This window comes from Mustela nivalis, assembly GCF_964662115.1.
Source record: "Mustela nivalis genome assembly, chromosome: 4".
Lineage (NCBI taxonomy): Eukaryota > Metazoa > Chordata > Mammalia > Carnivora > Mustelidae > Mustela > Mustela nivalis.
In genome coordinates, this window is record NC_139023.1 from 119,750,598 (window position 1) to 119,766,568 (window position 15,971).

The 15,971-nt window shown below is 41.0% G+C and overlaps 1 protein-coding gene across 9 annotated transcripts in view; it reads right to left on the minus strand.

Annotated features, from left to right (window-relative positions):
* The window catches only part of ARHGAP24 (Rho GTPase activating protein 24), a 519,150-nt gene that overhangs the window by 28,654 nt on the left and 474,525 nt on the right, over positions 1–15,971 (minus strand). For all 9 annotated transcript variants that reach the window (XM_082726640.1, XM_082726641.1, XM_082726643.1 and 6 more), the window contains 2 exons: positions 9,108–9,240; positions 5,488–5,561 (listed from right to left, as the gene is read on the minus strand). In XM_082726640.1, coding sequence (XP_082582766.1) covers positions 5,488–5,561; positions 9,108–9,240 — 207 coding nt within the window. The remainder of the gene's footprint in view (positions 1–5,487; positions 5,562–9,107; positions 9,241–15,971) is intronic.

Here is a 15,971-nt window from a genome sequence, read left to right on the forward strand (position 1 = left end):
GTTTGTCCTGGAAGCTTTTAATCTCTCCTTCTATTTTCAATGATAGCCTAGCTGGATATAGTATTCTGGGCTGCATGTTTTTCTCATGTAGTGCTCTAAAAATATCATGCCAGCTCTTTCTGGCCTGCCAGGTCTCTGTGGATAAGTCAGCTGCCAATCTAATATTTTTACCATTGTATGTTACAGACTTCTTTTCCCGGGCTGCTTTCAGGATTTTCTCTTTGTCACTGAGACTTGTAAATTTTACTATTAGGTGACGGGGTGTGGGCCTATTCTTATTGATTTTGAGGGGCGTTCTCTGAACCTCCTGAATTTTGATGCTCGTTCCCTTTGCCATATTGGGGAAATTCTCCCCAATAATTCTCTCCAGTATACCTTCTGCTCCCCTCTCTCTTTCTTCTTCTTCTGGAATCCCAATTATTCTAATGTTGTTTCGTCTTATGGTGTCACTTATCTCTCGAATTCTCCCCTCGTGGTCCAGTAGCTGTTTGTCCCTCTTTTGCTCAGCTTCTTTATTCTCTGTCATTTGGTCTTCTATATCACTAATTCTTTCTTCTGCCTCATTTATCCTAGCAGTGAGAGCCTCCATTTTTGATTGCACCTCATTAATAGCTTTTTTGATTTCAACTTGGTTAGATTTTAGTTCTTTTATTTCTCCAGAAAGGGCTTTTATATCTCCCGAGAGGGTTTCTCTAATATCTTCCATGCCTTTTTCGAGCCCCGCTAGAACCTTGAGAATTGTCATTCTGAACTCTAGATCTGACATATTACCGATGTCTGTATTGATTAGGTCCCTAGCCTTCGGTACTACCTCTTGTTCTTTTTTTTGTGTTGAATTTTTACGTCTTGTCATTTTGGCCAGATAAGAGTAAATGAAGGGGCAAGTAAAATACTAAAAGGGTGGCAACAACCCCAGGAAAATATGCTTTAACCAAATTAGAAGAGATCCAAAATCGTGAGTGGGGAGAAAGGGGATAAAAAGAGGTTCAAAAAGAAAGAAAGAAAAAAAAAGAAAAAAGAAAAGAAAAAAAAAAAAGAAAAGAAAAAAAATTTTTTTAAAAAAGAAAACACCTGAGAAAAATGTAAAAAAGAAAAAATATATATATTAGATAAACTAGTAAAAAATCGTTAAAAAATAAAAAGGTAACAGTTTAAAAAAAAAAATTTTACCCGAAGGCGAGAAGAAAAAAAAAAAATGAAAAAGAAAAAATTAAATTAACTGCAAGACTAAAAAAAATCACAGGAAAAAAGCCATGAGTTCCGTGCTTGGCTTTCTCCTCCTCTGGAATTCTGCTGCTCTCCTTGGTATTGAAACCGCACTCCTTGGTAGGTGAACTTGGTCTCGGCTGGATTTCTTGTTGATCTTCTGGGGGAGGGGCCTGTTGTAGTGATTCTCAAGTGTCTTTGCCCCAGGCAGAATTACACCGCCCTTACTCGGGGCCGGGATGAGTAATCCGCTCGGGTTTGCTTTCAGGAGCTTTTGTTCCCTGAGCGCTTTCCGTAGAGTTCCGGAGGACGGGAATACAAATGGCAGCCTCCTGGTCTCCGGCCCGGAGGAGCCGAGAGCCCAGGGCCCCACTCCTCAGTGCGCCCTCAGAGAACCGCGCCCAGTTACTCCCGTCTGCCTGACCTCCGGCCGTGCTCCGAGATCACCGAGCCTGCGACCGGTTCAAGGTAACCCCGAGCTGTGAGCTTACTATCGGCTCTGTCTCTGCAGCCGGCTTTCCCGTTCTATCAATACCCGCAAGCTCTGCGACACTCAGACACCCCCGATCCTTCTGTGACCCTGCGGGACCTGAGGCCACGCTGACCCCGTGTGGGCTTCGCCCCGGTTTAGCCTCTGGAGCGATGTCCCTCAGCGGAACAAACTTTTAAAAGTCCTGATTTTGTGCGCGGTTGCTCCGCCGCTTGCCGGGAGCCGGCCCCTCCCCCCGGGGTCTATCTTCCCGTCGCTTTGGATTCACTTCTCCGCCGGTCCTACCTTTCAGAAAGTGGTTGTTTTTCTGTTTCCAGAATTGCTGTTCTTCTTCTCTTCGATCTGCCGATGGATTTTCAGGTGTTTTCAATCTTTAGATAAGCTATCTAGCTGATCTCCGGCTAGCTGAAGCAGTCTCAGCTTGCTACTTCTCCGCCATCTTGACTCCCCCCGGGTTTTGTTTTTTTATCCATTCTGATACCCTGTGTCTTTTGATTGGGGCATTTAGCCTATTAACATTCAGGGTAACTATTGAAAGATATGAATTCAATGCCATTGTATTGCTTGTAATGTGACTGTTACTGTATATCGTCTCTGTTTCCTTCTGATCTACTACTTTTAGGGTCTCTCTTTGCTTGGAGGGCCCCTTTCAATATTTCCTGTAGAGCTGGTTTGGTGTTTGCAAATTCTTTCAGTTTTGTTTGTCCTGGAAGCTTTTTATCTCTCCTTCTATTTCAATGATAGCCTAGCTGGATATAGTATTCTTGGCTGCATGTTTTTCTAGTTTCTAGCTCTGAATATATCATGCCAGCTCTTTCTGGCCTGCCAGGTCTCTCGGGATAGGTCCACTGCCAATCTAACGTTTACCCTTCTATGTTACAGACTTCTTTTCCCGGGCTGCTTCAGGATTTCTTCTGTCGCTAAGACTTATAAATTTTACTATCAGGTGATGAGGTGTCGACCTATTTTTATTGATTTTGAGGGGCATTCTTAGCATCTCCTGGATTTTGATGTTTGTTCCCTTTGCTATATTAGAAAAATTCTCTCCAATAATTCTCTCCAATATACCTTCTGCTCCCTCTCTCTTTCTTCTTCTTCTGGAATCCCAATTATTCTAATTTGTATTGTCTTATGGTGTTACTTATCTCTCGAATTCTCTCCTCGTGGTCCAGTATTTGTTTGTCTCTCTTTGCTCAGCTTCTTTATTCTCTGTCATTTGGTCTTCTATGTCACTAATTCTTTCTTCTGCCTCATTTATCCCAGCAGTAAGAGCCTCCATTTTTTATTGCAGCTCATTAATAGCTTTTTTTATTTCAACTTGGTTAGGTTTTAGTTCTTTTATTTCTCCAGAAAGGGCTTTTATCTCAACAGAGAGGGTTTCTCTAATATCTTCTATGCCTTTTTCGAGCCCAGCTAGAACCTTGAGAATCATCATTCTGAACTCTACATCTGTCATATTAGCTATGTCTGTATTGATTAGGTCCCCAGCCTTCGGTACTGGCTCTTGTTCTTTCTTCTGTGGTGAGTTTTTCCACCTTGTCATTTTGTCCAGATAAGATTTGCTTTCTCCTCCTCTGGAATTCCACTGTTCTCCTTGGTGAGTGAAGTTGGTCTTAGCTGGGTTTCTTGTTGATCTTCTGGGAGAGGGGCCTGTTGTGGTGATTCTCAAGTGTCTTTGCCCCAGGCAGAATTTCACCGCCCTTACCAGGGGCCGGGCTAACTAATCCGCTCGGTTTGCTTTTGGGAGCTTTTGTTCCCTGCGTGCTTTCAGTAGAGTTCCAGAGGACGGGAATGAAGATGGTGGCCTCCCAATCTCTGGCCCAGAGGAGCCGAGAGCTCGGGGTCCTATTCCTCAGTTCGCCCTCAGAGAAAAGCGCCCAACCATCCCCGTCTCCCTGGCCTCTGGTTGTGCTTGTAGGAAAGCGCTCAATCGGTCGCATTTGGAGAAAAGCGCTCAGTCACTGCCATCTCTGTGGCCTCTGGCAGCGCTCCAAGCACACCCAGCCTGTGCCCGTTTCAAGGTAACCTGAGCTGAGAGCTCACTCCTTGGCTTTGTCGCGGTAGCTGGCTTCCCTGCTCTAATACCAGCAAGCTCTGTGACACTCAGAGACCCCCAGTCCTTCTGTGACCCCACGGGGCACGGGTTATGCTGACCCCACGTGGGCTTTCCCCTCAGTTTAGCCTCTGGAGCGATGTCCCTCCATGGAACAGACTTTTTAAAGTCCTGATTTTGTGCTCCATTGCTCCACCGCTTGCCGGGAGCCAGCCCCTCCCCCCATGGTCTATCTTCCCATCACTTTGGATTCACTTCTCTGCAGGTCCTACCTTGCAGAAAGTGATTGATTTTCTGTTTCTAGAATTGTTGCTCTTCTTCTCTTCGATTTCCTGTTGGATTTGTAGGTCTTTGCAATGGTTAGATAAGCTATCTAGCTGATCTCCTGCTTCCTAATGTTGTCTCAGCCTGCTACTTCTCTGCCATCTTGACTCCTCCTCCCAATTTTTTAAGTTTTTAAATTCCAGTTAGTTAGCAGACAGTGTAATATTACTTTCAGGTGTACAATTCAGTGATTCAACACTTCCATAACATCGCCCTGTGCTCATCTCAAAAAGTGCCCTTCTAAATCCCCATCACCTATTCACCCATCTCCTCACCCACCGCCCTTCCAGTAACCATCAGCTTGTTCTTTGTAGTTAAGAGTCTGTTTCTTGGGTGCCTGGGTGGCTCAGTCATTAAGCATCTGCCTTCAGCTCAGGTCATGATCCCAGGGTCCTGGGATTGAGCCCCACATCAAGCCCCCTACTCAATGGAAAGCCTCTTCTCCCTCTCCTACTCTCCCTGTTTCCTTTCTCACTCTCTTTCTCTCTGTCAAATAAATATATAAAATCTTTAAAAAGGGACGCCTGGGTGGCTCAGTGGGTTAAAGCCTCTGCCTTCAGCTCAGGTCATGGTCCCAGGGTCTTGGGATCGAGCCCCACATCCGGCTCTCTGCTCAGTGGGGAGCCTGCTTCCCCCTTTCTCTCTGCCTGCCTCTCTGCCTACTTGTGATCTCTCTCTCTGTCAAATAAATAATAAAATCTTTAAAAAAAGAAAAGAGAGAGTCTGCTCCTTGGTCTCTTTTCTCCCCCATGGTTGTTTTGTTTCTTAAATTCCACATATGAGTGAAATCATATGGTTTTTAAACAGGGGGACAGACATGGCACATACCATCCCAAGCCATAGGGAAATATGGTCATGAGTGAGAGCTTTATCAGGTACAATTAGTGTCCTAAAAGAACCAAACAGTAATGTCTTTTCAATAAGTCTTGTAGTAAGAGAAAAACAGAAAGAAAATAATATTTATTCAATTTAATAATGTAATTTAAATGTTAAAACAACTTTGTGGAATGTGTGTTTTCAATACTCTTTTATCTAGTAGGACACTTAGAGAGGATAAGAAAATTACATACAGACACATAAGACGTCAGTGATAGAAACTGGACTCCCGTACAGGCCTTTCTCATGCCAAGGGAAATGCTCCTTCTCTAAATGAAGGTACACAGCACATGTACAAACAACTGTTGGAAGTTTGAAGCAACATATCCCTAATATGTAGATGTAAGACAGACTCAGAAACAAATGACAAAGTCGAGCAATTTCAGGGCTCAAAGAAAGCCTTGAGATTATCTTATCAAACTTCTTAATTTTACAGAGGTCAACACTAGAGCACAGAGCAGGTCACTGATTTTATAAGTTAGTATCAGGCTACATATAGTCTCGTTCTCTTTAGTTTTGTCTTCAGGACAATTCTTACCTGCAAATATACTTCAGGAGGTTGTAATTGACCACTGGCAAACTCTTCACCTGCTTTGCTAATTCCTTAACACCCTGAGTAAAAAGAAATGGAGAATAAATGTTATCTAAGTGTTGGCCTTGGAATTAAAGCAAATGAAAAGTGGGTATACAGTTCTTTTTTCATTAGTTTCACACATCATCAGTGAGGAATCCTGTCCTGAAAACTTGCCGCCATTAAGAGAGGGTTTGGCAAATATTTTCAAAGATGTGAAAAAGTATTTAAAATATTTCCATAAGTACTATTTGTGGAGAAACAGATGTTAAGTGAAGCCTTTCTAACATTATAAATACTTGCTCACAGTTGACTAAAAAGCGAAGACAACCTCATTTATAATAAGGTTATTTGGGGAAAAAAGCAGCCTTAATGTAGTGAGGATCTTTCTCATTTCCGACATTCCCAAAACAGAGACAAACTCACATCTACTGACAAATAAGTCTCTCAAGATGGACCATGTCTAGGACACACCGTTTGCGGTGGGATGGAGAATGAAAAGCCCACTATTCATGGACATTTCACAAAGGGATTAATTGCATGGGTTCTTCTCATTGTAGAGCTTCTAAAATGTAAATGGTCCCAGAAATGCTAATGGATAATGTAATCTAATTTGTTCTTCTTCCTGAAAAAGGCCAGATGGTAAATATCGCAAGCGTTCTGGGACATATGGTCTCTGTCTCAACTACTCAACTCTCCCGTTGTGGTACAAAAGCAGCCACAGACAACATTACATAACAAAGTAAAACTTCATTTATAAAAACAGGCAGCAATTTCAATAAGAGTGCCGAGAAAATCCAGTGGAGGAAACAACAGTTTTTCCAAAAAAGGGTTCTGAGACAACCAGATATCCATATGCCACAGGTTGAAGTTGGACCTTTCCTCATATCATAATCCAAAATTAACTCAAAATGGGTCATAGACCTAAAGGTAAGAGCTAATGTTACAAAAGTCTTAGAAGAAAGTATAGGAATAAATCCTGGTGAGCTTGGTTAAGTATTTCTTAGATATGACATTAAAAGCACAAGTGACAAAAGAAAAATAGATAAGTTAGACTTCGTTGTAATTAAAAACATTTGTGCTTCAAAGGACACCATCAAAAAACTGAAGAGACTTGGGGTGCCTGGCTGGCTCAGTTCTTTGAGCATCTGTCTCTTGATTTTGCCTCAGGTCATGAGAGTCAGGGTCTGTGCTCAGTGGGGAGTCTCCTTGAAATTCTCTCTCCTTCTTTCTCTGCCCTCCACCCCCAAAATAAATAAATAAGTCTTTAAAAAACTGAAGAGACAACCTATAGAATGGGAGAAATATTTGCAAATCAAATCATATATCTGATAAGAGGTTTGTAATCTAAACTATAAGAACCTTCACAACTCAAATTAAGACAATCCAATTACAAATGGGAAAATGATTTTTCCAAAGAAAATATGTGAAGAGCCAATAAGTACACGGAAAAATGTTTAACATCATTAACTGTCAGGGAAATGCAACTCGAGCTCAAGGTGATCTCACTTTACATACACTAGGATGGCTATGATAAAAAAGAGAGAGAACAAGTGTCGGTAAAAGTGTGGAGACGTTGGAATCTGCACGAGTTGCTGGTGGGAATTTAAAAATGACGGAGCCTCTTTAGAAAACACAGAGTTACACATGGCCCAGCAAATCTGCCTCCTGGGTATAAACCCAGAAGAAATGAAGATGTATGTCCATGCCAAACTTTGCAAATGAATATTCACAACAGCATTAATAATAATAGTGAAACAACCCACATATGCTACAACTGAGGGTTGGATAAATAAATGAATAAATAAAAACAAATGGAATGAAATACTAGTATATGTGGAATAGTGTGAATAAACCTTGAAAACAGTGAAAGAAGCCAGTCACAGAAGACAATGTAGTGAATGATTTTGTTTATATGAAATAGCCAAAATAGGCAAGTCTATACATACAGAAGAGATTAGTTATTGCCAAGGGCTGGGGAAGGTGGGGCCAGGGGAATAGGTATGGACCTAGTTATAGGATGATGAAAATGTGTTAAATATTCTAAAATTAGATTGTGGCAGTGGTGGCACAACTCTTGAGAAACAGTTGGCCCTTGAGCAATGTAGGGGTGAGGGACACCAATTCCCCCAACTCAAAAAACCATGAGTAATTTTGACTCCCCCCCAAACTTAGATAGCCTACTATTGACAGGAAACCTTCCTGATAACAGTTGATTAACAAATATTTTGTATGTTTTATGTATTATATGCTGTATTCTTACAATAAAGTAAGCTAGAGAAAAGAAAACATTAAGAAAATCATATGGAAGAGGAAGTACATTTATCGCACTGTATTGCAAAATTTCCGTGCATAGGAGGACCCATACAATTCAAACCCATGTTATTTGAGGGTCAACTGTATACTAAAATGCACTGATTATACACTTCAAATAGGTGATTGTATAATATATGAACTATATCTCAATAAGGCTGTTTTTAAAAATGGTAGAGAGAAGCAACAGTCACAGTCACCAAACTGTGGAAAGAACCAAGATTCCCTTCAACGGACGAATGGATAAAGAAGATATGCTTCATATATATAATGGAGTATAATGCCTCCATTAGAAAGGATGAATACCCAACTTTTGTATCAACATGGACGGGACTGGAGGAGATTATCCTGAGGGAAGGAAGTCCAGCAGAGGGAGTTAATTATCAACGGTTTCACTTATTTGTGGAGCGTAAGGAATAACACTGGGAGATGGAGAGGAGAAGTGAGTTGGGGGAAATTGGAGGGGGAGGCGAATCATGAGACTGTGGTCATTGAGAAACAAACAGGGTTTTGGTGGGGAGAGGGTGGGGTTGCGTGAATCTGGTGGTGGGTATTATGGAGGGCACATATTGCATGGAGCACTGGGCATGGTGCATAAACAATGAATTCTGGAATACTGAAAAGAAATAAATAAAATGGAAAAAATGGTAGATAAGATTTGGTAGGAGGCATTGTTTAGGTAATTTAGAGGGGCTTACAACGAAAAAGAGAGTATGAAATAAGGCATCCAATTTGTTCATGGAATGTTTGGCCTGATGTAGCCCACAATTAACCACTTGAGCAAAGTGGGCAAGGACGGCTCATTTCATTTATTAACTTGCAGTTTTCTTTTTGATAAGAGAGGGGATTAAAAATGGGACCTGACTTGTGTGTGTGATATCTAAGTTCGTGTAATGTCAATGAATAAAATAGTGGAAAACAGTCCAAGGATGCGACAAAAGGAAATTTTTTTTAAATTTTTTTTTAATTTTTTATTTTTTATAAACATATATTTTTATCCCCAGGGGTACAGGTCTGTGAATCACCAGGTTTACACACTTCACAGCACTCACCAAAGCACATACCCTCCCCAATGTCCATAATCCCACCCCCTTCTCCCAAACCCCCTCCCCCCAGCAACCCTCAGTTTGTTTTGTGAGATTAAGAGTCACTTATGGTTTGTCTCCCTCCTCAAGGTTTGCGACAAAAGGAAATTTACAAATTAAAAACTAGGAACGTTGATTTAAAAAAAGACCCAAATGAAGGTTTTGCTAGAAAGAAATACATCAACTTACAGCTTCTTCGTCCTTGCTGAGCAGTTTGGCACAGGCCAAAAAATCTTCATACTTTGCGTAAGGAATAACTGGTTCCGGAAGTTCTCGGAGATAGAGTTTAAGAAGTGATGCCACTGTGTGTACATCCGTGTTGCTGTGGAGACAGAAGTGGGAAGATAATCTCTGGAGTAAACTTTATTTTACTTCATCCAATTTATTTTTTCATCAAATACACATCAAATTCCATACGAGTTGGCAATTCAGTCAGGAAGCTCAGCTTGGAAGAAGCACACAGGTTCACAATGCCTGTGACATGCTGTACCACAGGTGGAGGGGAGAGGGGTCTGGAAGGACTCTGGGAAGCCGCAGTGTGGTTTCAAAATAGTCAGACGTTCAGATACTTTTCTTGTGTGTGTACTTGACATTAAGCAGAAGTGTTAACTTTGGAAAACAGGGCCAATATACCAGACTTTAAATGAAATAGAATACAATCAACAAAAAACACCAAATCCATCGAGGTGTGCATGCATGTATTCAATGTCACAATCAGTTTGGAATCATAGCTTCACTTCCTCTTCTTTAGAAGATATTGGTGATTGGCTACAGACATCAGAAACTTAGTATTACATGTTATAACTTTTTAAGCAGAACTTATTTTGAAGGTGATTGATTCTCAGCATGATTTCTTGTCTAATATTCTAAGATAGTTGGGAATCTTTAGGTTCTTCTAGAAAGAGAAGGAATATACTACAAAAATGAATAAAGAAAACAAAACCTGCGCTTTGTATAACGTACAAAACTTATTTTTATTCCCTACTGACCATGAGAGTGATAGGATTTCTTTATTTTTTTTAAGATTTTATTTTTTATTTGACATAGACAGAGAGAGCACGCACATACAAGTAGGGAGAGTGGCAGGCAGAAGCAGAGGGAGAAGCAGACTCCCCTCAGAGCGGGGAACCCCATTGTGGGGCTCGATCCCAGGACCCTGGGAACATGACCAGAGCCCAAAGGCAGAAGCCTAACTGACTGAGCCACTATACTTTGTGTTCTCTATCTCCATGTTATTCCATGAAGTTGGCAGACAGTAAATACTACAGGAGGTGAATTTTGGCTGTGTATTTATTTTTATTTAACTTTGGGTGAAGGGTACAAAGTGTGGCAAGGAGGAACTGGTGGGCAGGGAGTGAAAGGCCAATTGACCTTGAGAAGTAGAAAAGTGGCAGTGAACAAGGTCAGGGATTTAAGTAGGTATTGAGAATGAACATCCCACTCCCAGACTGAGTTGTAGGAAGTGACATGTCCCCAGACAGGTATACCTTGAAAGCTACCATACTGTTGAATTTCCTGCCTCAGTGAATATTCTCTTGCCTCAAGGGTGATGTGGAAACAGAGCTAACATACAAAACTACAGGGGCTGGGACAATGGGCATCTCAGTTCTCAATTCTGGATTTACTTTGATTTCATCATCTATTTCCCACATGCCTACTCTGTATTGAGGACCTCAAATGGTCAAAAAAAAGATTATTTCAGTCTGTTCAAAATGTATAATCTAGTGGGGATAGGGCATATTAAGTAGATAATAACACAAGTATATAATTGCAAAGTGTGGTGAGTGGTAGTAAGGAAAAGTGTCAGATGATATCTAATAACAAGTGAGGGCTAATGAGGGGTTGGAGTGCTTCTCCAAGGAAATGATGCATAGGCCAAGGTGTGAAGGGGTGTGATAATTAATCAAGTGAGAGCAGAAGCACAAAAGAAGTTCACTCCTGCTTAAAGCAAGGCAGGTAAACAGAGCCACAAGTGAGGGGGAACATCTTGTCCTTGAGGAGGTAACAAAAGCTAAAGGAGAGCCAAGTTCAGAGTGGAACTGGATGAGTTCTGCCTATAGGCCGTGTTCTCACAGAGCCTGGGACTCTACCTTCCCCATATTAGAGAGGGCGAAGGTTGAGCCTCTTTATTTCAGGGTTGAAGTCAGTCAAAGCAGGTGTTTTGTCAACCATTCTGCAGATGTTAAAATGATGGAGGTGATCTAATAAGGCTTGTCTTAAATTAATTTTGTTCTTTCATAAATAAATATAGGTTTTTTGTTTTAAAATTCTGAACTTATAGGCAATAAAGAAGACAAGTCAAAGGCTAGTAAAGAAAATAAAAATCACATCCGTGGGACATCTCAAAAACTGAGCCCAAGCTCATTAATTCCTTAAATTACTTTCTACAAACTTTTTTAAACAGATAGTCCTAACATAGTGTCAATGGTAAGACTAGGTTTATTTGTCTCTGGGTGGGTTTTTTTTTTTTTTTTTTAACACTATTCCATGCATATCAAAGCCCTTCTGTGTTTCTCTGGCTATGTAGTGAAGACCCAACCCCTGAAGGTACAATCATGAGTGCTTACAAAACACAGCCTGGGACAGGATAGGCAGTGCAATCAAATATTACAATAAATGATTTCCGTCTTTTGTTTCCTCTCTAAGCCAACCCAATCCGTGACTAGGCTGGTTGTGTTGCCTTCAAAGAAAAAGACTAGTGTGTTGGAGTTATTTGAAGATACAGAGAAGAATACCAAAATGAAAGATAAAGTAAGTATAACTTCAATACATGGAGTATGTTATCTATAATTTGTGCAGTTGTCTTACTACATAAATAGAATACATAAAAAATCTTTGCGAATAAAATGTAATAAATAAATTAGGCGATAATGATAAATAAGAAATACACATTGAAAAATGCTGTTCTTGTGTTTCATTGATTCTCCCCGGCACACTGTTTAGAAGTAACTTGCTTGCTACTCTCTTACTATGTCGCTTCTAATGAAGTTGAGCTGTAGTACTGAGGACGTGTGAACACTAGGTGGCACCATTGCAAAGTCAGATTAGTCACAGGGCGCAGACATTGTGAAGGATGAAAGGCTGCAGAATCATTCTTCATCCACCAGTAATTTTCTTAGCATCAGAGCTGCAGTAATGTTCCAAGAATAGAAATATTTGAGCTATGAATCAAGGCAAGAGACGTGGATGGGATGATGATTTTATTCCTTCCCTAAAGTGATGCGTTACATTAGCTTTCTAGCATTAGAGTACACACCCACACAGGGTTAGTTATGTAGAAATGAGGAAGAAAAAAATGACCAAATATTTTCCCCTTTTTTTTTCAATTAACAAAGGTTATTAAATTTTTAATTAAGGACTAAAAGTTAAAAATACATTACTCTCTTTGGGGGGCTTTATTAAACTCGGATTATTCTGTGGACATTGAGACACCTACATTTTCCTGGCATTCTCATTTTTGGCTTTGTCCTTTCCCACTGAATGGAAGGAAGCAATTGCTTCTGAGAAGACTCCAGAAGCAAGTATGTATGGTGGTTCTGATTCACCTCAAGGGGCCCACAGTCCATCTGCCCTTCTTGCCAGAATGCCACCCACTGCAGCGGGAAGTCTGGTGCTTGTCTGAAAAATCTCTCTGCATATCCACTGCACAAAATGGCAGCCATCTGCGCCTCACTGTCTAGCCTACCTCTCACTGAAAATCCATGATTCTAATTAATATTTGCTTACTCTAATTGTAATTAATATTGTGTGGTAACTGCCCAGTGTACCTAGGGGAACGTGTCATCTTTGTCCCAGAGAGCTATATCTCAGTCTTGAGCAAAGATATGACAGGGCACCTGGTGGCTCAGTCAGTTGAATGTCCGACTCCAAATCTCAGCTCAGGTCTTGATCATGGGGTCATGAATTCAAGCCCTGCATTAAGACTACTTAAAAAAAAAAAAAAAAAAAAGGAAGCAACCGCACTGTGACAAGTCAGTGTACAATGGAGGATTAAGATACCTAACCTGGTTAGTAATAATGATAATAACAGCAGCATCAGCAGCAACACATGTACAAACATTTCACCGTACATCGGGCCTGTGAGCAGGTCCTGGTACTACCCTATTTGGGGTACTTGAACAAGACACCACCCTGGTATGAAATTCTTTCTGGCTAATCACTAAGATACAAGTGGTTTTTAAAGCCTTTTGGTAGAAATTCAAGACTATTTGCTAATGTAGAAACATTATACAAACCTCAGGTCTCTTTCGCTCAGCTGGTGGTAGAATCTGTTTTCAGAAATTAAGATGAATAATCAGGCACATTCTATTCAGGGATGACAAAGAGGCAGAGACAGGCCCCAGGATCCTGAGTAAAGGAGCCTGCAGAGCAGAAGATGCTCATAGCACGTGTCCCTTCATTGATCAACATACGGGTTTCGTTTTCTGCTTAGATTGTACTTGGACTTTACTTCTGAATCCTGCTTCCTCACGTACAGTCTTTTTACCAAACTTAAAGGGAGGATTTCATGACTTTTACTGACTGATCTAATTTCGTATTCTCATACGTGTGCCTTTGGTCATTCTGGAATCCATCTACTGATATTAGTTCCCGATAATAGTTCCCAAATGCTTATGGTGCCACATGCTGGGGGACACAGAAATGAACAATGTAGATCTTTTTGTCCCTCTTGGGCTTATATCTCTAACTAATCACCAACAATATTTTTCCATACCATGCCTCTACTTCTTAACATTTCCTGTAAATTCTGGCTGCTAAGTTGCCAGCAGGTGTGAGATCTTAAGAATGCTCTTCACAGGGGCATCTGGGTGGCTCAGTGGGTTAAGCCTCTGCTTTCAGCTCAGGTCATGATCTCAGGGTCCTAGGATCAAGCCCCGCATCAGGCTCTCTGCTCAACAGGGAGCCTGAATCCCCCTCTCTCTCTCTCTGCCTGCCTCTCAGCCTACTTGTGATCTCTCTCTCTGTCAAGTAAATAAATAAAATCTTTTAAAAAAGAGAGAGAGAGAAAAAGAATGCTCTTTACAGTTCCCAGAAATCGTCTTCTCTATTTATACTCTGTGTACCATATAGGCCGCTCTTACTAATCTGAATAAGGATAAAGAAGTGTGACAACAATCCTTCATCTGCTATCTCCACCCACTCCTTCCCTGATAAACAGACTCTAATCCATGGATCAGTTCAAATGCCACAGTAATTACAAGTATAATACTACACAAGCAAAACCTTGAAACTCTGAGGTCTCGTAATTAGAAATGAGAATTTTTCACCCTGGATACTAGGGGCAGAACACAACATCATCTGTTGATTTTACTGAATAGAATAAATTTCCAATGCATCCACACCGGAAATTACTAAAGATACTATGAACTTATTTGCAACACACAAACACAATGAGATGACCCAAAATTCGCTTGGAATTACGAAAAAAAAAAAAAAAAAAGTCAGGTCCATCAAACTCCAGGGAGAACATACAGGAGACTGAAGCCATTCAGCCACTCTTATCACAGTAAAGACTGCCATCAAATTGTCTTAATCAACATGTTGTTCTTTCCACCAAATTCACAAAGGCAGAGAAAAGCAAATCTGAAGGTAGTAAGCAGTTCCAAATGAAACTAAATGTTTACAAGAAAAGTCTGGCTCTGTTCAAACTTTTTTTTTTATTTTTAAACTTATCTGTCAAAACCACTACACTTCTCAGCAGTGCAACTTGAATCTGGTTCTGTCATGGCTCACTGTTTTAATGTGTCACCACTGAATTATATACAACAAGAAGACACTTTAACCTGTCTGGACTACACTGAGTTAGTGTTTCTGCCACTAATTTAAACAAGATTCCTGGCTTAAAAGTAATGATGGCAGAGAGTGGAATGATGATCTCCACTGTGGACTGAGCTGTGCCCCCTCCCTCATTCATCTGCTGTTGCCCTAACCTCTATTGGGATGGTATTTGGAGCTGGAACCTTTGGGAGAAGAGGTCATGAGAATAGGACCCTGGTTTGATGAGATGGGTGCCCTTGGAAGAAAAGACACCAGCAAGCCTTCTCCCCAACCTCTTGGCCCCTTATACATGTGAGGATAAAAGGCCATGTGAGCCCAGGCGGAGAAGACATTTGTCTAAAGACAAAATGCGAGCCCTTATCAGAATCTGACTGAGCGTGCACCCTGATCTCAGACTTCCAGCCTCAGAGCCACGAGAAAAGAAATTTCTGTTGGTTACATCACCCAGTCTATGACATTTCATCATGGCAGTCTGAGGTAGCTAATCCAAAATCCACATCTCCTATGCATACCCATAAAACCATTAATTGTACTGCTAAGGTACTAGGTAAGAAAACGTTAGCAGAGAGTTAGAAACGCACTTGCAGATAATGTGGATTTATGGAAATACTGTCAGACAGGTTGATGTGATACAGAAAAAAGTCAACAACTTTGGTTGCACCCTAGAGTCACATGGAAAGTCTTTCAAAATACTGGTGCCTGGGTCCTATATATTCTGATATAACTGGTGGGGCAGGGAGACTTTCAAAAAGCTGGTCAGATGATTCCCACGTGCTGTCATGGTCGAGAAACAACCATATGGAACACGCATTGGAGGTAGAAAAGCTCCAAGGAAAGGAGGCAATTCTGATGTGGAATGCTCGCAGGGTCACAAAATCCAATCTGGCCACTCTAAAACCCATGGGACTCTACTAGTTATACACTCATCTGTCCAGCATTCCCTGACAGAAGACAGGTGGGAGTAACGTTGGCCCAGAGACACTGTTATACTTAAATGAAATTGTCACATTGACCTTTCCTTTCCTACTCCTGGAATTACACATATGTATAGATGTATGCGGGTTAGACGCTTCCCTCACAGCACTAGCTAAACACATGAAAAGAATATCTGATAGTTTGATATACAACCAGCACACCATACATGTCAGCACATGAATGCACACATGCACACGTGTGTGCCTCCACACACTGACATGTGTATAAGATACGTAAAGTAACAGATAAGATACTCTGTAGTGTCCCTGTCGAAAGAGATTCTTTTGAGCAACTTGAGTT